The sequence below is a fragment of the Sceloporus occidentalis genome, unplaced genomic scaffold, assembly GCF_023333645.1.
Source record: "Sceloporus occidentalis isolate IW3139 unplaced genomic scaffold, rSceOcc1.0.p SCAF_10, whole genome shotgun sequence".
In the NCBI taxonomy this organism is placed as follows: domain Eukaryota; kingdom Metazoa; phylum Chordata; class Lepidosauria; order Squamata; family Phrynosomatidae; genus Sceloporus; species Sceloporus occidentalis.
Window position 1 is genome coordinate 29,652,501 of NW_028316990.1, and position 20,433 is coordinate 29,672,933.

The 20,433-nt window shown below is 42.1% G+C and overlaps 1 protein-coding gene across 4 annotated transcripts in view; it reads right to left on the minus strand.

Annotated features, from left to right (window-relative positions):
- The window catches only part of LOC149306293 (ankyrin repeat and fibronectin type-III domain-containing protein 1-like), a 299,609-nt gene that overhangs the window by 257,854 nt on the left and 21,322 nt on the right, over window positions 1–20,433 (minus strand). For 3 of the 4 annotated variants that reach the window (XM_089540204.1, XM_089540203.1, XM_089540201.1), the window contains exon 3: window positions 11,800–12,055. In XM_089540204.1, the coding sequence (XP_089396330.1) occupies window positions 11,800–11,957 (158 nt within the window). In that variant the 5' untranslated portion in view covers window positions 11,958–12,055. Of the gene's footprint in view, window positions 1–11,799; window positions 12,056–13,732; window positions 13,822–20,433 lie in introns of those variants that run through there. The other variant, XM_089540202.1, reaches the window with a different exon arrangement.

Sequence of the window (20,433 nt, forward strand, 5' to 3'; positions counted from 1 at the left end):
TTACAAACACACGAGAGATTATAGAACCTCAAATCTTGTATTTCTCTTTTCTGGTTATTTATTTTGAATCAAGGGCAATAAACAGGAAATGAACACAACGCACATACACCAAAACCTACGGTTTTAGTGTCTCAGCTGTCAGAAAAAAGGAACAGCTTGCTTTGTCTTAATCTCACCTTGTTTTAGTCATCAGGTCCAGTCTTTAGCACTCTGTAATCGTCATTCTGCTTTCATGTATTGGGTTTATCCATCACTCCCTCGGCTTCTCTTGCCCTGTCCCTCCAGCACCAAAGTTTGCATACTGTTTACTTGATAAAATCATAGCGACTCGCTGCAAGTTTCATCCAAACTCATTTGGAAACACTGGAGTTCACTAAATAAATATGCCTCAGTACATCAAATTCCAGTTCATCCATGCTAATAATTCAAAGCAAAGCACACAGAGCTGTTTTCCACATAACTAGTGTTCAGAATATGGGTATGATCAGATCAAGTTGCTTTTGCTAGCTTATTTTCTGAGTTGCAAGAGATGTTCTCATCCAGATCCACAGAAGTCCTCCTTTGTTCACCTCTGCATTCGGTCCAACTCCAGTTTCAACATTTTCCCTAAAGAAGAAAATATCCTCCCATTTGATTTGTCACCCCTCAAGTACATTCATATTTATACATGTATGTTATACCTAACCTTTCTCCCAGCAAATGATTCAAACAGCTTACAACAAATTAAAACAAAGCACAGCTAAAAACTGGTCTCACTTCATGTAAAACTTCAGCCACATCCTAAATATCACAGTTCTTGTTGCTGTGTTCATCATCATCATCATCTTGGTCTTTGAAAAGACAGCTATGGGGTTCTCCAGACCTCCCCAAAAGGGTGGGCTGGAGGCATCCAATTTTCCTCCGGAGGGACACCGCAGCAGCCAAACCGCGTGGAACATGGAAAAACCAGGTTCTTCTTGGAGCATGCGGACGATGTCATCAGTGCACCATTGGTGCACTGTGGTGCATCCATGATGCAAGCACTGCGTCTGGACGTGCAGCGCTCTGCCATGCTTGCGTCATGGATGCACACCCTGTCTGGGCAGGGCCACACAGTCATGGCACCACTGGCACGAACTAGGATTCCAGAGAGTGTGTTTGCTGTGCACTCCAGAACCCTAGAATCGGCGCAGGCATGCCATTTCTCACCTGTCTGTCTTAGGCCTATGAAAAGCTGCTGTGTGTTTTGACTGTTTTGCTACCAACTCATGGACATGGAAAATGATGAAACTGGAAAGTTGTGCCTAGAAAAAAATGTTAGTTTCACACCAACTATCTCAGAACTCTCTGAAGATGCCAGCCACAGATGCTGGCGAAGCGTCAGGAAGAAACTCTGCTAGAACATGGCCACATAGTCCGAAAAACCCACCAAAAACTACGGATGCCAGCCATGAAAACCTTCAACTTCATATGTCTCAAAACTGTCTACACAGCAGTAAACAGCAGCTATCCAGGGTGCCAGAGAGTACACAAAACATGTATTCCTCCACTTGGTAGAACACTACCCAAAGAAACCTTTCAGCATCAAGAGTATGAATTTTCAAATACAAGGGAATTTCTACTTCATTGATACTTCTGCCTTTTTTCACAAAGCTGTGACATTAGGAAAATCCCTTTCAGTAACAACTTCTAATAAAGCTCCTAATATTTACATCCCGACTGTAAAATTGCTTCCTTCCTTCTACCTGTATCCAGAACAAGAGTGATGGCAACCTTCCTCCCACCCAGCTGTGAATCAGCAAAGAAGCAGTGGGTGGGCTGGGCAACAAATATTCTTTTGAACAGCCATGACTCACAAGCTAAGTCTTCCTTTTTTTTCCTTTGCACTGAAACAAGACTGTTAATCTTCAAGTTGATGCTGTGAAACTGGCTACACCTGCAAAATATTTCTGCTCATCTGAGCAGAACAAATCCAGAAAAAGTCAAGGAAAAGATGTTTTGTTTTTAAATGTAGCTGCAGTTACTGTGCCAGGGAATAAATTACCATCATGGTTACAATTTGTTTTTTTGGAAAAACCATTATTTCCTTTTTTGGAAACATATTCAGAGATGTATTGAACCATGCAGCAAAATACAACAAAAGCCAAAATCTACAACAGAGTGATACCTTTACATCATGCAAGCTTTCAAAGCTTCACTGGCTGCTTCATCAGGCAAAGATGTTTAAAATAATGCAGGAGACAAAAAGTGAAAATCGTAGAATCATAGGCCTGTTACAGACTGCCAAAATAAAGCTGCTTCGGGTCTCTTTGGAGGTATGCTGTTTAAATGATGCGTGGGTCCTACGAGTCCGGAGGTCGCACCAAAGCCATACTCTATTCCCAAGCACTGGAGTGCAGCTTTGGTGCAGCTTCCGGATTCTTAGGATGCATGCATCATTTAAACAGCATACCTCCAAAGAGACCCGAAGCAGCTTTATTTTGGCAGTCTGTAACAAGCCATAGAGTTGGAAGAGACCGCAAGGGCCATCCAGTCCAACCCTATTCTGCCATGCAGGAAATCTAAATCAAAGCATCCCCGACAAAATGTTAGTGTCAAAGGCCTACATTTTGTTTCCCATGTTATTTGTGCTGTCAGTTAAGACTGTCTGGAGGGATTTTAATGCAGGCAAAGGCCACTCCTGTTCTCGGCCATGTGGGGACTAGGCACAAAGGGAAATAAAAGACAGATAATAAAACAGGTATTGGGATGTTGTGGCTCAGCAGTTAAGATGCTGACTCTGATGATTGCAAGATCAGCAGTTCAAGGCCCAAGCGCTGCGTGACGGACTGACCTCCCGTCACTAGTCCCAGCTTCTGCCAACTTAGCAATTCAAAAGCATGTAAAAGTACAAGTAGATAAATATCAACTCCATTAGAACTCTTTGAGGTTTTTGCCTCCAACAAAGGTAAAACGGAATGATTTGGATTACAACTGGCAAGATTTACTTATAATTCATCCAAAAGTTTTTTTCCAGATGTAACAGTACAGAGACCTCTTGAGAAATTAAATGTTCTCTGCCAAAGGAAGGGGCAGATAATTTTGCATAGGTCATGGATAGCCTGGATCTCAAGGAAAATTATTTTTCTGTTGCTAATGGAGGTGATATTTTATTACCTGTCTTTCATTGTCCTTTGTCCCTAGTCTTGAAACAATCATGGTTCCCCATCCCATCACTTTAGACTGAGGGACGTATGATTCTTTGACTATTGTCAGCCAATCTGTATCTGTCTGAAGACCCTTTTATCACCTTCTAGTTGCCTGGGTATCCAACTTGCAACAGCATCAACAGGCAGAGTAACATGAACACTCCATTTACACATTCTTAAGTATTGGAATCTCAGGATATTCATAAGGGAGAATGAGCAGGTTCTGTGTTACTCTTTTAGTCTGCATATTTGTTATATGCAGTCATCATTAGCTGGATTTAGCAGTCTGGTACTAGTTCAATAAACACTGGCCCACATATTGCTAAAGGTCACTGATGAATATATGGGGCTAGGGATTCCAGTGTCAGCCTCAGATGGGATGACCACCACTACTAGAGATGCCCAGTGAATAAGACTATGTTCCCCCACATTGTAAGTTGGACTGTGCTACTGAACTGATTCTGGGGGCTATCAAAAGGTAAGTTATATTCCACGATTCCCAAATAACTAGCAGCCTTAAGAGTGTTCGTAGACAAGAACTTGGCAAGAGAATTAATAAGGCCAGCCACTTCTTCAATCGCTGCCCCAGTCTTATTACAGCACAGGAAAGATCGCTTGTTGAGACTGTATGCGGACTGTTGAAGTTAAACGTTATATGCACCTCAAATAAGTATCCCTTGCCTTTGATGATGGACATGTTAGCCACCTAAAAAAATTACAAAGCTGGACTTAAGAGAAGCATACTTTCAGATCCACATCAAAGAAGGATATGAGTGGAAAACTGCTTTTAATTGCCAACTAGGTCATAGAATCATAGAATCGTAGAGTTGGAAGAGACCACAAGGGCCATCCAGTCCAACGCCCTGCCTTTGAGTATATGGATATTTGGATTAAGTGAGGCCCAGGCAGTGTTTATTCACCTTCATCCAAAAGTAGTCTGAAGTCTACGAAAGCTCGTGCTGCCAACTTCATTCTTTCAGTTAGTCTCAAAGGTGATACAAGATTTTACATACTGATTAATGAGGTTCTCCATGAATCCCTGTACAAATTATGAGCTGGTGCAAAAGGTGCTTAAGAAACTGCTGGGCAATCAACTCTATGTAAAACTTTCTAAATGTGAGTTTCATTGAAATAAACTGGATTACCTGGGATATGGAATCTCAAGCAGGGGGAGGGGTGGAAATGGCTGTCGTGAAGGTCCAAGATGTGGTGGACTGGGACATACCCAAAAACAGATGTCAGCTGCAGAGCTCTGGGGGTTTACTAACTTCTACCATCAAGTTATTCCAAACTTTGCTCAGATAGCTCTGCCCTTGACTGATTTGCTAAAAACCAAAGACAAAAAAAAGGAAAGGAAGGGGAAAAAACCCCAATTATAGAATCTGATGGAGCCTACAGTGCCAAGAGGCTTTTGAATGCCTCAAAGTGCTCTGCACATCTGAGCCCATCTTCAAACACTCATGGGACCTTTTGTGGTTCAAGTGGATGCACTGGATGTGGCAATTAGGGTCTCTTTGTTACAAAAGGACAAGGAGGCTCAGTTAAGACCATGTGCTTATTTATCCAGACACGGAGCTTAATTGGCAAGTTTAGAGAAAGGAAGTTGAGTCTCTTTGTCGGATACTATTGGGATCCTATATGACAGTGGTTCTCAAATGGTAGGTCAATGAACGTTATCAATTTTATTTCTTTGAATGATACAGTTCCATGAAACGTTGTGTGCCTTCAAGACCTTTCCAATTTATGGCGACCCCAGGAACATAGCCAAAGGGGGGTCCATGGGGTCCGGACCACCCCTTCCATTAGATATAATGAATGGTGTGTGTTGCCGCACCGCCTGTGCCCAAGCCCCATTATAATGGTGGCACTTAGTCTGCCCCTCCCTTTCCCAAAATCCTGGCTATGTCCCTGGTGACCCTAAAGCCATCATGGGACATTCTTGGCAAGATTTGTTTGGGGAAGTGGTTGCCTTTGCCATCCTCTGAGGCTGAGAGACTGTGACTTGCCCAAGGTCACCCAGTGGGTTTCATGGCCGAGTCGAGAATCAAACCCTGGTCTCCAGAGTTCTACTCAAACACTCAAATCACTACGCAACGCATGCTTGATATTTAATCACTAATAACAAGAGTGCTGATTATTATCATTATAACTGATCAAATAAATCCTCATAGCACAAGCTGTGGGAACAAACTATACATGATGTAGGAGTTCCAAGACTGGGAAGCCCCAATGTAGCATTAGTTTTGAAAGAATAAGGGGAGATCTGGATCTCTTTCACGGCTTGCTGATTTATTTATGTTAAAAGGGTATCTACTCTCAGAAGACAGCTTACAAGTAAATGGCAGCTTGGAAAAGGGGGATTTGGACTGATTCGTATTCCCACCATCATGGCCTGCTACTTGCACCAAGGAGGTCCAATCTGTACAGCCGCTGTTTAGTAAACGCAAAGAAAATTCTCAAGAGCCACTCATGTGCTTGACGTCAATAAGGTTTTTTGACCATCAAATATGGGAACTACAACCTATTATTGTAGGTTATTATCTACTATCTATTGTTGTTGTTGTTGTTGTTGTTGTTGTTTGTATCCCACTCTTTTCCCAGAACTGGGACTCAGAGCAGCTCATATCTTCCTTCAAACTATATTCAATCAATTAGAAGGATACGTAGAAGCAAAGTGCCATGCAATTTTGTTGATAGGATGAAGTATGTTTGGGGGAAAAGTGCTCCAGCTCCTTCCTTTCCAGTACACTATGCATTCATGAACATAATTGTCATCTATGAATTCATGAACATAATTATGGTTTGTTTTCCTTAAAAGCAACCTTGCCGGCAAATCCAGCAGGAGCGAGTGGTGCATTTCTGCAGGGCCCTGTTGTTTCAGCCAGAATCACCAGCCTTCCTCTGATTATGCTGCTCAGGGGTCTAGGGAACAACCTGGAGTAGGTTTTTGACATCATGGAGGGTTGCAGTAGGAGGTGAAGGGGGGAAAATGCCAAGTCCACTAACACTGGATTCTGAAGTACATAGGTGGGTACTGGTATATGCTCCTAAGCATTCCTTCTTTACTTGCATCTACTAAAGAGGAATTCAAAGGTATAGCATGTTAGTCTGAAAAATCAGTATGCAAAAGGATCTTGTAGCAGCTTTGAGACTGATTGAAAGAAAGACGTTGGTTGCATAGGCTTTTGTAGACTTCAGTTAAGATTTTTGCACAACATTGCTATTAAACAGGCAAAAAACAGCAACATGGGGAAATCCCAAAAATGATTTGTTTCTTTTTATTGCCTGTTTACTGTCTGATTATTACCTGTTTATTGTCTGTTTAATAGCAATGCGTCTGAAAATCTTAATTGTGATATCACATTTTGCATTCTTTAAACCCCTGGTTTCCTCCTGATTTTCCTGTGTGGAACAGCAACAAGATTTTTCAAAAGCACTTCCAAAAGCTATTGTGCCTTTACCAGGACAGAAAAGCTTCACCATCACCACCACCATGACCATCATCATCTAAAATAACTAAGGAAACATTTCTATCTGAAGAAGTCTTTGCATTTCAGTCCCTTAATTCTCCAACTGATCCTAAAACCGCTTCACTGCAGATTGAAAATGAGTGACAGAAAAACTGGAAGCAACACTGAAGAAGAAAAGCCTCAAAGAGCAAAGTTGAAGCTGCTGCTGCTGTTTTAATATGCAAAGCCTAAGCAGCCTAAGCAGCTCAATCAAGCAGCCAAAGCAAAATGCCATTGCTTTCCTTGATACCATCACTGTAGCTACTAAAATATTATATATAGTGGCTCCATACAAAGATGAACCCCAAACCCTAGAAAGTGAGGTGGACGCTGCAATATTGGAAAGAATAAATCACCAGGAATAGACAATTTTCCAATAGAATTGGTACAATCCACGCAGACAGACTCAACTCCAGCGATTACTAAAATATGCCAACAAATATGGAAAACAAAACGATGGCCAACAGACTGGAAATGATCTATACACATCCCAATCCACAAAGAAAGGAGACACAAAAGACTGCAGCAACTATAAGCCCACAGCATTAATTTCCCATACAAGTAAAATCATGGTCAAAATTCTGAAGCACAGACTCAAATCATATATGGAGAGAAAAATCCCAGAGGTGCAACCGGGTTTCATAAAAAGAAGAGACACTAGGGACCATATTGCAAACAAACGATGGTTAAAAGAGCACACCAAAGAATTCCAGAACAATATCTACATGTGCTTTAAAGACTACAGAAAAGCATTTGACTGTATAGATCATTAAAAGCTATGGATTGCTCTCAAAGACAAGGGAGTGCCACTGTATCTGATGGTCCTGATGAGAAATCTGTACACAGAACAAGTGTCCACTTAAAACAGAATACGGTTAGAACAGTATACAGAGAAAGAGAATGATTCCCAGTTGGCCAAAGGGTCAGGCAAGGGAGAATACTATCACCCTATTGATTTAACTTGTGTGTAGAAAGCATCATAAGAAGAGCAGGTTTAGACTCAGAAGAAGAATGAGTGAATACAGGAGAAAGGAATATCAACAATTTAAGATATGCAGACGACCCCATACAGCAGCCAGCCCTCCCTATCCATGGATTTTTTATCCACAGATTCAACCATCCACATCAAAAATAATATGCAGTTGGTCCTTTCATATCCATGGAGGATCCGTTCCGGACATCCCCATGGATAAGAAAAAAATGTGTGACCTCAAGTCCTGTTGTCCACATTGGTGGTGTGTCATGCATATGCTGCTATTGAGAACAATGCCACACTCCGGCAACACCGCATGGGTGGTAAGAGAGGCCCTCCTTCACCTCCACCAGGCTCCAGGGAAGGTCCATGCTGGAGCTTTTCACCACTTCCTCCTCCTCCAGGGCAGTGGGGCTTCGCTGGTGCAGAAAGTCTCAGCCTCCAGAGACTACAACCAAGCTGGTCTTGGCCAGGACAGGTAGGGTGACCACCAGCTGCCATTTGACCTTGTCAAACCAGGAGCCAGCCTCATCCACTAGGAAGGGCAGCAGGAGGCAGAGACAGTAGGTGGCCAGGTGCAGGAAGTAAAGGTGTGGTTTCCACCTGCAGACCTCCAGCTGGGCCAGGGTGGCAAAGCAGAGCAGCTTGACAATGACCACCAGTACACAGGGCTAACTGCTGAGTCCTGAATGTTCTGGTAGCCCTGGAGATCCACAAAGGCGCAGAGATGAGGATCCAGCATTGGGAGGCGATGGATAGAGGAAGCAAAGAGGAGGAGGGCAGCTCAGTCTGGCACTCCAGATCTGGGGTCCAGGCACAGCCACTGAGAAAACAGGGCTTGCCATCCACAGATGCTCAAACTTTGTACCTTGTACTTTGTACCTTGAGAATGGAATCTGGGTATTTGAACTTCAAACTGATGACTTAAAGCAAAGCCAGTCCAGGATGGTATGCATGTATGTGCCTTCAAGCCATCAGTCAACTTGATGAATTTCATAGGGTTTTCTTAGGCAAAGAATACATAGAGGTGGTTTTGCCAGTTCCTTCCTCTGAAATGTAATCTACAGCTCCTGGTATTTGTTTGTAGTTTTCCATGCAAGTATTAACCAATCAGGACTGACTACACTTAGCTTCCAAGATAAGATAGGATCTGGTGCCTTTAGAGCATTTAGACCATACAGTTCAGGTTCATAGGTGTGTCAAATCTACCAGTCAGTTTTGTAATTTGTTAGTGTCAGCATCAACACTAATCATCATAACATCATAAACAGGGAAGAGTTCAAATGAAGAAAGAAAACAGCAGCATGGACGCCTCTTCGGGGTAATTTATATAAAGAATCCAAATACTGACAATCTTCTCCATAGCAATAGAGTCAAGAGGAACATCAAGACCTCACTGACCACTGCCTGCCTATGTTTCTTTTTCAAAAAAGCGATCTCCTGTTCATAAAGTGTGTATAAATAACAGAGACATTAAATGACATGCTGATAATTAACTGCAGAAATAGTCAAACAGGCTAAATCTCCTTTGTCCAAAATGCTTGGGCCCAGAAGTGTTTTGGATTTCAGATTTTTTCAGAGTTTGGAATATTTCCATAGACATTTCCTGTCATTATCACACAATTGCACAAAGATTATCACACAACACTGCGCTTATCCCATACTTCTCCTGTTAATAACCTGTAATTATCCTGTAATATCCTATTAATGCTAAATTCCCATGAACTGCTTATTACAGGATGTTTACAGGGTATTAATGGGATATGTGTGGGATGAGCCCAGTGTTGTGTGATAATCTTCGTGCAACTGCAAGATAATGACAGAAGCATTCCGTTTCTCTCCTGTTTCTTATCCCCGTGTGATAATCTCCATAATGAGATATCTTGAAGTGTAAGCATGAAATTCATTTTGTTGCTGTTGTTGTTTTAAATCTCAACAAATACATAACACACATACAAACATAAAAACATACCATGCATAAACATATTGTAATAATATCCACTTCTCAATGAAAAAATTACAAAACAAACCAGTAAACAATTAACTTCCTAATTCCCATTGAAGAAAATGGAATTTCCATACATGCCTCCTGTTCTCCTTTTTCTTATTAGGCCCTTATATTCAAATCCTCTGCTATACCCTTCACCATACATTGGGTTATAGCTTCTTCTATAACGGCTTCTTACATTACCTCTACAGTACTTATATCTCTATATCTGAACTAAATTAATGCTCATCTTTATATGAACCACAACACTAAGAATTGCCCCCATCCGTCATGCCAAAAAGTAATCATATCTTTCCAATCTTTCTCGTACCTCTTCAACGTTTGATCTTTTATTGAGACTGTTCATTTATCCAGCTGCACCATATCATAAAGCATAATTAACCAGTCATCCACTGACAGTATTCCTTCTTCCTTGTTTCGGGCACAAACTAATTTAGCTGCTGTAACCATTAATAGCAGAATTCTCCAGTATGTCTTTTCAATATTTCCCTCCAACCGACGTAACATATTCAGTAAATGCATCTCAGGTGACAATGGGAAGTCTATATCCAGTATCATCATTGTATGAATTTTGACCCAATAGGTTTTCGCTTTAGGGCAGAGCCACCACATATGAAAAAAATCATCCAGTCTTTACATTTCCAACATTTGCCATTTGTACATTTTTGCTTTTTTTTTTCCAGTGTCAAATGGCACCTGGAAAATATTTTATAGTATAGTCGCCCCTCCTAACTTGTGGGGAATCCGTTCCACCACCAACCGACAAGTTAGGAGACTCGTATATAATCAAGCCCCATTGAAATAAATGGGAAACACTCTCATGTGCAAGCATAGGGCCCGCACCACGGAAGCGTGCCCCATTCACCCCAATGGTGGGTCGCTCCTCCATGGATCATTAAGTCCACAGATTTCAAGTCCCCAGACTTGGAGGGGCAATAGTAATTCTCTTTAAGATCATAACGCATCATAAATTTCATGTTTTTCCCCCAAGATTTCTCTGACTTTTCCAGATTAACTGGAGGGCCAGTGTTTCATGCCCATTGAGTCTTTCATCATTCCTTGTAAGAATTAGCTTATAAAATTTAGCTATCTTATGACTGTCTCCATCAAATATCAGAATTTCTAACTCATTCTTATCTATGTAATTGTAAACCTTCAGTTTTCAAATCCATTTTGAACCTTTCTTTTAATTGTTATATAAAAAACACTAGCACTCCAAACCTTTGGTATCTGCTGGGATTTGGTTCCAGGACCCTCCATTGATAACAAAATTCATGTATGCTCAGGTCCCATGAAATATGATAGCATAGTGAAATAGAGCCCCTTATATACAGTGACAAAAGCAAAGTTTGCTTTTTGGAGATAGATAGATAGATAGATAGATAGATAGATAGATAGATAGGGAGAGAGATAGGGAGAGAGAGTCATGGATGGTGGAAACTGTGGATACAGCTAACTATAATTCTTCTCTCTTTTTTTACAAAAATATCCTGGCCCTGTGAAATTAATTTATGTTTCGTATATACCTTATATAAATAACCTGAAGTTAATTTTATACACAATATTTTTAATAATGTTTTGCAAGAAACAAAGTTTGTGTACACTGAACCATCAGAAAGCAAAAGTGACACTATCTTAGCCACTCATGTGGTCAATTTTAGAATTTGGAATATTTTGGCATTTTGGCTAAGGGAGACTCAGCCTTTGCCACCATGCGGATGCAGTCTAAAATTTGATTCCATACTAAATTGTACACATTATGGATCCCGATACATGAAGCTGTACAGGAAAATATATTAATATTGTTTCACATTGCCACCGTTTAGCGAATCCAAGATCTCCTCTTGCTATGTTTAATTGGCAATATGAGGGTCAATACAATATGCAAAACTAAGGAGAAAAAATAGGAATACAAACAAAGGAACTTTATGCAAGTTTAAAAGAACCCCACTTCAAGTTATGGTAAAATCTTCAATGCCTGGATAAATTAAGTAGCACTAGAGATCCAGTTTTGGTTCATGGCCATTTCTATCTTTAGAAATTTATATCTCAATTAATGACAAATAGAGCCCTTCTCCCATTAACCCATGCATGCACAAAAGCTAACAGACGTATAGGTGGAGGAAGAATTGTTCCCACTACCTGCATTCGGTGATACTGCAGCAGTAGCTGCCACTTCTCCTGCCACTCCGTCGATCGGATCGAAATTCATTCCTGGACTTCCTTAAGCTGAAGTACTCTGTGAGCTTTCCAAAGGACGACATGGCAACATCACAGTCCAGCCTTCCGCATGTGTACATATGTGTGCAGAAATCTACACACACATTCAAATGTCAGAGCCAGGATGTATTCATCACTCAGGATATGCCACCAGTGTTTCCTGGGCTGGGCAGGAGTGCTAGGAGAGTTGGAGAAAAGAAAAGCAAGGACTTTAGAAAGAACAGACAGACCATCATCGCCGATTGTGATGATATTTTCATTCAGGATGAATGCAAAGCCGATACCAATTACAAAATTAAAACACACTGGTAACAGAAATGCTTCTGCTACTTTTTTTAATACAGTCACAGAAGAACTGAGCTCAGAAGAAAAATAATCCCATCCGGGAAGAAAAATCCTTTGGTACTGACAGGATGTATTTCACAGTTCCTGCTGCAAAGAAGGGATTTTCACAAAGGCACGCCGCTACATCAGAAACGGGGTGGAGGGATGTTGGCCTCAAAAAATGCCTTTAATTAAATGGGAGGTGTCCCAAATCTCAACTGTTTTCTCTCAAGGACCAAGGTAAAGTGGAAAGATGCCAACAACATTAAGAAGCATGCAAACAGCTGGGCTGTGCGCAGTCAAATGTCACTGAGCCTAGAGACCTGCATACTATGCAAACACATAAAAATAACTGGACCTCAGTTCTGCTCATTTATAGTCAGGGTTCATAAGTCTGCTCTTTCACCAGAGCATTTATGGGCACGGGTACCACTCTCATTCTCATCTTCTGTCCTATCATGATGAAGTTTCAGAATTAACTGGGTATCGATTGATTTAGAATTCATTTACAACCCTCTAGACTCCAATCCTCTGCACCAAGACTGGAAAAACAACCCAATCCATCATCAATGGGGGGAATTCTGCACAACAGAATGCAAAAGACATACATCACCATATCTTCGAATGCCTTGCTCAAACTGCTTCCATGAAACAAATGGAAGAAAAACGAATTAGTGGGAAGCTGGTGGGTGTTCATAAACTCATTTGAACCCTATGATGACCCAGTGGAGAAGAAACAGAAATCTCCAAAAAGCACAAGCAGCAGGAAAATATTGGGATGTAACAGGGATGTAACACACTTAATGGGGTTTTAGGGAAGAAGTAAACAAACTGGAACAGAAAATTAACCAACTGCTTTGGCATTATTTCCAACCTGCTGCTTTTAGATACCATATTTTTAAAAAATGAAATGTTAATTGCTATTTTCAGCCTCCCACGATAAAAGAGCAACCTCCCATAATAAAAAGAGCAGTCGATAATGCAAGCCTATTATCACACAATTTCCCTGCAAACAAACTCATTTTCTGTCGCTGTATTTCTCCTGTTTCGTTCGTTCTGTTAGCTGGACTTCCATATCTGAAAAACAGCACCCACCATCCCCTGTGAAAACAAACGGCGGCTTCTGAAGGAGAACTGAAAAGGATACAGGGAAGATTATATGAAGGCTACATGGATACCTTAATGTTATGTTGTGCTCCTGACTATGCCAGACAAATGTAAAGGGCACTATTGCACTATTGCTATCTCTGTTTCCTGAGTCATTTACCTCTGTGACCAAGATTCTTCTAAGATGTCACAGATTTCAAAACCTGCAGCCATACCAGTCAAATTTGCAAAAAGCAGTAGCACACAATTCCTCTTTCCATGCTTCATCTTGAGCTAAATTGGTGCAGATGCCTTAACATAAGTACAGCAGAACATAAAAAACACACCAGCGAAGCAGGGAAGGCGGAAGACAACGGGTGTGAAGGGGACAACAAGAGGAGAGACGAAGACGCTAAAATTAAATCAATTCATGTGCATAAGGCACCTGCTGGATTGTTTCAGCTGAACGGCTTCAGGAGGCTCTGTTGTGGCAGCAGCAGAAGCAGATCCCTGCAGTCTCCCAGTGAATCTTTCTCTCTTTTCCCCTTCAGCTGCTTGACAGCAGGTAGAAAACCCTCTCACAACACCTTCTTGTTCCCATTAATATTTTAGGAGAAAAGAGTGCAAGCTTGAGAGCCGTTCACCTCTTCTGTCTGGATAGTCTTGCCTTTAATCCCCCCAACCCCATCCAATTCAAACAACTCCACCTCTGCCTTGATGGTGTGTGTTAATTTCTTATTTTAATCAATTCACTTGCAGAGAGAGGTATCAAAACAGCATTCCCTCACACTCCCAGTCGTCTCACATGCACATTCGGTCTCACACTCAATACCACTCTCTTTCCCTCATTGCTCACCAGACACAACGCTGCCATCTAAAGAAATGCAATATTCCAAATGAGGTCAGGAAAAAAAAACCCGAACAGAACTATGCACCAACATGGGTAGAGAAGCAGTTAAAGGGGTGGCACAAAGGACATGTAGAATGCAACACACCTTTTCTCTTTGCAAAGCACTAAACCCTTATAATGAGGGTCTTCTGGATGCAGACAGCATTTCAAGACTCTCAGATACCTTGGGAGGTCTATAATAATGATTACCCGATGCAGAAGAAATTGTTGGCTACTAAGCAACGCAAAAGCAAGAAGAGTTAGCACACCACAGACTAACCATCATGAGAGGGGAGTGAGGGGTCTGGGCAAAGGGAAAAAAACATCAATATACTCCACACCATCCAAAAGAAGAGTGTTCAGTCCAGCGAGGAGAAGTATAAGCTACCCATGTTTTGCTTGTTTGACTGCACTTTCATGAATTATTGGCTCGCGCCTACAGGTGGGGAGCTGTAATTTATTCCACAGGACTGTGAAAGGGTAATGACAATAAGAACTTTTTGTATGACCAAAACTGTACAGTGGGGCTTCCTTGTCCACAGACTTGCCATCTGCAGATTTCAGCATCCGCGGATGCCAAGCCCCCTGTTGTTCCCAATGGTGGCGTGCACACAGGGCTGCACTACCCAAAGTCCCATTGTCCCTAATGGTGGCACAGCTGCATGCACACATCACCACTGGGGTCAACAGAGGCTATCCCTAATGACAGCACAGCCACATGCATGCACCGCCATTGGGGACAGCAGGACATGAGCATCTGTGGATCTTGGTATCCATGGGGGAGTCCGGAACAGATCCCCTGTGGATACCAAGGCCCCACTGTATGATCTTGCACTGCTGACTTAACACTCAAATATTAAAATGGCTATCCAAAATTTATTTATTTATTTATTTATTTTCATTTATACGTCATCTTTCTTACAGACTGGCACCCAAGGCAGCTTCCGGAAATAGTAAATTTAAAACATTTACTGTTGGCCCTCCATTTTCGCGGGGGATCTGTTCCGGATCCACCTGCAAAAACGGAGGCTCGCACATATTCAAGCCCCATAGGCTTGATGAGTCGCATGCCTGTGTGTGCACCCCATTGAAAATAACAGAGGTTGCAGGGATGGAGCCATCCTGGCCTCTCTAGGGAGGGAGTTCCAGAGCTTGAGAGCAGCCACTGAGAAGGCCTTTTCTCTTGTTCCCACCAAACATGCCTGAGAGGGTAGTGGGACTGAGAGAAGGGCCTCTCTCGATGACCTCAATATTCTCAGGGGCTCGTACATGGAGATACGGTCCTTCAAATAGCCTGGACTTAAGCCATATAGGGTCAAAACCAGCACTTTGAATTGTGCCAGGAAACAGACTGGCAGCCAGTGGAGCTGCTGCAACAAGAATCATAGAATCATAGAATCATAGAATCGTAGAGTTGGAAGAGACCACTAGGGCCATCCAGTCCAACCCCCTGCCATGCAGGAAATCCAGATCAAAGCATCCCTGACAGATGGCCATCCAGCCTCTGTTTAAAGACCTCCAAGGAAGGAGACTCTATCACCTTCCGAGGAAGTGCATTCCACTGCCGAACAGCCCTTACTGTCAGGAAGTTCCTCCTAATGTTCAGGTGGAATCTCTTTTCCTGTAGCTTGCATCCATTGTTCCGGGTCCTGTTCTCTGGAGCAGCAGAAAACAAGCTTGCTCCCTCCTCAATATGACATCCTTTCAAATATTTAAACAGGGCTATCATATCACCTCTTAACCTTCTTTTCTCCAGGCTAAACATCCCCAGCTCCCTAAGTCGTTCCTCATAGGGCATGGTCTCCAGACCCTTCACCATTTTTGTCGCCCTCCTTTGGACACGCTCCAGTTTCTCAATGTCCTTTTTGAATTGTGGCGCCCAGAACTGGACACAATATTCTAGGTGGGGCCTGACCAAAGCCGAATACAGTGGCACTATTACTTCTCTTGATCTAGACACTATACTTCTATTGATGCAGCCTAAAATAGCATTGGCCTTTTTAGCTGCCGCATCACACTGTTCACTCATGTTCAACTTGTGGTCTACTTGGACTCCTAGATCCCTTTCACACGTAGTTTCATTCAGCCAGGTGTCACCCATCCTATATCTGTGCATTTTATTTTTCTGCCCTAAGTGCAATACCTTACATTTCTCTGTGTTGAATTTCATTTTGTTAGCTTTGGCCCAGCTTTCTAGTCTATTCAGGTCATTTTGAATCTTGATCCTGTCCTCTGGGGTATTAGCTATTCCCCCTAATTTGGTGTCATCTGCAAATTTGATAAGTATGCTCCCAATTCTGTCATCCAGGTCATTGATAAAGATGTTGAATAGCACTGGGCCCAGGACAGAGCCCTGTGGGACCCCACTGGTCACTTCTCTCCAGGATGAAAAGGAGCCATTGTTGAGCACCCTTTGGGTTCGGCCGGTCAACCAATTACAGATCCATTTAACAGTTCCTTTGTCTAGCCCACATTTTACAAGCTTGTTTGCAAGAATGTCATGGGAAACCTTGTCAAAGGCCTTACTGAAATCAAGATATATTATATCCACAGCATTCCCTTCATCTACGAAGCTGGTAATTTTGTCAAAGAAAGAGATTAGGTTTGTCTGGCACGACTTGTTTCTCTGAAACCCATGTTGACTTTTTGTGATTATGGCATTGCCTTCTAGATGTTCACAGACTCTCTGTTTAATGATCTGCTCCAGAATCTTTCCTAGAACTGATGTCAGACTAACTGGACGATAATTGTTGGGATCCTCTTTTTTCCCCTTTTTGAAGATGGGGACAACGTTTGCCCTTCGCCAGTCTGCTGGGATCTCTCCTGTTCTCCAGGAGTTTTCAAATATGATTGCCAATGGCTCCGATATTACTTTTGCCAGTTCTTTTAATACCCTTGGATGGAGTTCATCTGGTCCCGGAGACTTATTGTATGCTCCCTGTAGCCAGCTCCAGTTAACAGCCTGGCTGCAGCTCTTAGGACCAGCTGAAGTTTCTGAGCAAAGGCAGCCCCACATAGAGCGCATTACAGTAATTCAGATGAGATGTAACCAAGGCATGTACCACTGTGGCCAGATCTGATCTCTCCAGGAACAGGTGCAGTTGGCACAGGAGTTTTAGCTGTGTGAAAGCACTCCTGGTCATCGCTGATACCTGGGCTTCCAGGCTCAGTGCTGAATCCAGAAGTACCCCCAAATGACGAACCTGAGTTTTCAAGGGAAGAGTGACTGAATCCCTATTCCCGGATCTGTCTTTCCACTGACCAGGAGCACCTCTGTCTTGTCTGGATTAAGCTTCAGTTTGTTTGCCCTCATCCAGTCCATTACGGCAGGAAAGTAGGAAGCGTCTTTAGATAAGGTCAGACTATCTAGTCCAGTGTTGCCTTCTCTTACTGGCAGGAATGCTCTAGAGTCTCAGGAAGAGGTCTTTCATGCCACCTGCTTTCCTGATGCTGGGTTTGCAATTCAATTAGAGAGACCAGAAACTGAACTCCAGGCCTTCTGTAAAGTAAGGCAGGAGGTCCAAGCTACAATCTCTCAATTAGTTGTGGCTGAACAGCTTTGTTTCTGGATTAAAACATTTGCTGTGGCTGTTCAGACAAAACTTTTAGTAATTAGTATATCAATATAATTGGAGATCTACGCCAGGAGACTGTTATGGTTCAGAGGCACTATCCTGAAAATGGTAAAATGTGTCCCAAATGGGGAAACATAGACGTAATCTTCAATGTGTAAATATTTGTTAGGATTTATGAATTTTCTGTAAAGGAGTGATGTGCTTCAATACAATAACATGCACTCTCAGTAGTGGGGATTTTTTGTGTTTTCCTTTATCACATGTATTAGTGTTTTCAATGAGGGAAGTGGGGAAGGGGTGATTTAACTCCACTGTTTGAAACTCAAAGGAGCTTTGTTTTAAGATGATTTGAGCAATAAACATGTTGCCCTGTTCCTGTCTGCTTTGGCCACCCAGGCTGTCAGAAAGCATTTGTCATAAACTGCCTGTGCACAGTAGAGGTGATCTGGGTTTGGAAACCACATGTATGCCTGCGGTGCATCTATTTCTGTTGAGAATAGGAAAGAGGGCTGCATGCTGTTTGTTAGCCTTCCTGAAACCTGGGTGGGGTTGGGGAAAACATCATACTTATGATACCAGCTGCTTAGGATTAGGAGTCGTCCTCAAAAACCTTTTGTGTCTCACTGATAAAAACTTGGTTTCAATTATACGAATTGTATCCTCTTTTTTCCAAACCTAAACGCATATTCCTCTTCACTTAGAGAACAATGCATATTCTTCCATGAGAAACGCAGATCCTCAAATAGCTTTATAACAGGTGGACGTACTATGCAGTCCTCCAGATATTGTTGGATTGCTATTCTAAGCAGATCTAGCTAGTATAGCCAATAGTGAGAAGTGTTGGGTGTTGTCAACAAAGGGCCAGATAATTCCCACTTTGCTATAGAACAATTATGGTGAACCTTTCAGAGGCCGAGTGTCCAAACTGCAACCCAAAACCCACTTACTTATTGCAAAGTACCGTGTCCCTCTGGCTTTCTAGTAACAAATTCTGGCAAACTCTGTGCTGGGGCGATGCATATGTGCCCACAGAAAGGGCTCTGAGTGCCACCTCTGGCACACGTGCCATAGGTTTGCCATCACTGCTATAGAACCTGACAGTTTATCCTGTTTCTTACCTGAAACTTGGGTCTTTCAGATCAGAACATGGGTTCTTTTTTAAATATGTGTGTGTGTTTATTAATATACAACAACAACGATGACAAAAATCACAACAAATATGATAAAACAACATACATGGTTCACAGAACTAAACAAAGTAATCCAATTATGTAATCCATCTGGGAGTCATCAGGGGATGGAGCTAGCAGACTAGCTCTATATAACTCCTCCTAAAGCCACGCACCTAGGATAGAAGATAGGGAGGACCAAAGCGCTAACATACAAGTAAATGGGGAGGGGGGGCAAGAGAGAAGGAGAAGGGACAAGATAGAGAGAGAGAAGAAGAAGAAGCTACTCATCAAATGAGAGGAGAATATTCTGAATACTGTTGTTGTGGCAGATGGAGAGAAACTGAGAGGAGAGTATCACTGGCAGGTTAGGGCATGTATAGTAAAAGTGGGGCTTCCCAGCAAGGCTTTTCAGCTCTACAATATTCTGATCATGGCTCTGCACAGGAAAGACCCCTTTGCGTGATGCACAGAGACCATGAAGAAGAATGCCAAGAACACAGAGAAAAAGCAGGCTATGTTCAAATCCCTCAACTCATCCTTTTACGGGTTGCTGTCTTTCTAAATTTATATCAAGAAAGCTTCCAGTACAGTCAACAGCTGAACCTCTGGCTAGGCATGAAAAATGGATGAGACTTATTTTTTTAAATCACTTTCCTACAGAGAGAGAGATAGCAGGGCAAGAAGAGAAAGAGCCAAGTCATAAATCTATACCCTGCATCTTTGTGAAGTCACTGTTACTAGAACTGATAGGTTCAAGGTTTAAAAAATGGCTTTCTGTAGAACAAGATTTATGTTTGAGACAGAGATCTCTCTCAATCTTCCCCTTATTCACTCACCAAACCTAGCACTGGGAGATGGATAGGCACAACCTTTCCAATTGCAGGGCCCAAAACTTTTGCATAATCCAAGCAGGGAGAGGAATAAATACAGTTCATACTTAAAGCCACACATTCTCCCATATGGATATACTTCTCTAATAAGTCTTTGAAGCCAGCACAAATTTATTCCAAAAGGATAAACAGCACTTCAATTCATGAATAAAACGAGGCAGACATGCAGCTCTGAAAAACAAGGGGAAATGTTTGAGAGATTTGTGACAGAGAAAACAGTTTACAGTAGTTTCGTGTAGGTTTTACAATCATGACTACCATCCTCTGGCACCACAGGAGCCATCTTTCACTAATGCTGTTCTGAATAAAGCCTATAAATGCAGCACTATTGCTGTCAAAGAGATGGATACAATGCACATGAAATCAGTGTGCTCACGCTGCAGCTTACAGAACCAATGGTTTAATATATTCTTCTTGATAGGAGCTGTTAACATAAACTGTTATGAAAGGTGGGTGTTAGTCATCTGAGGATTAGCACTTATTTCAGCAACAGACGCAAACAAAGTAGTTTAGGTAGAAGACAAATATGCTGGTGTCATACATAAGCGCTGTAAGAATAAAAGAAACAGATTTAACCGGTAAACTAAAAAGCAACCATGCAATGGCTGCATATGCTATAA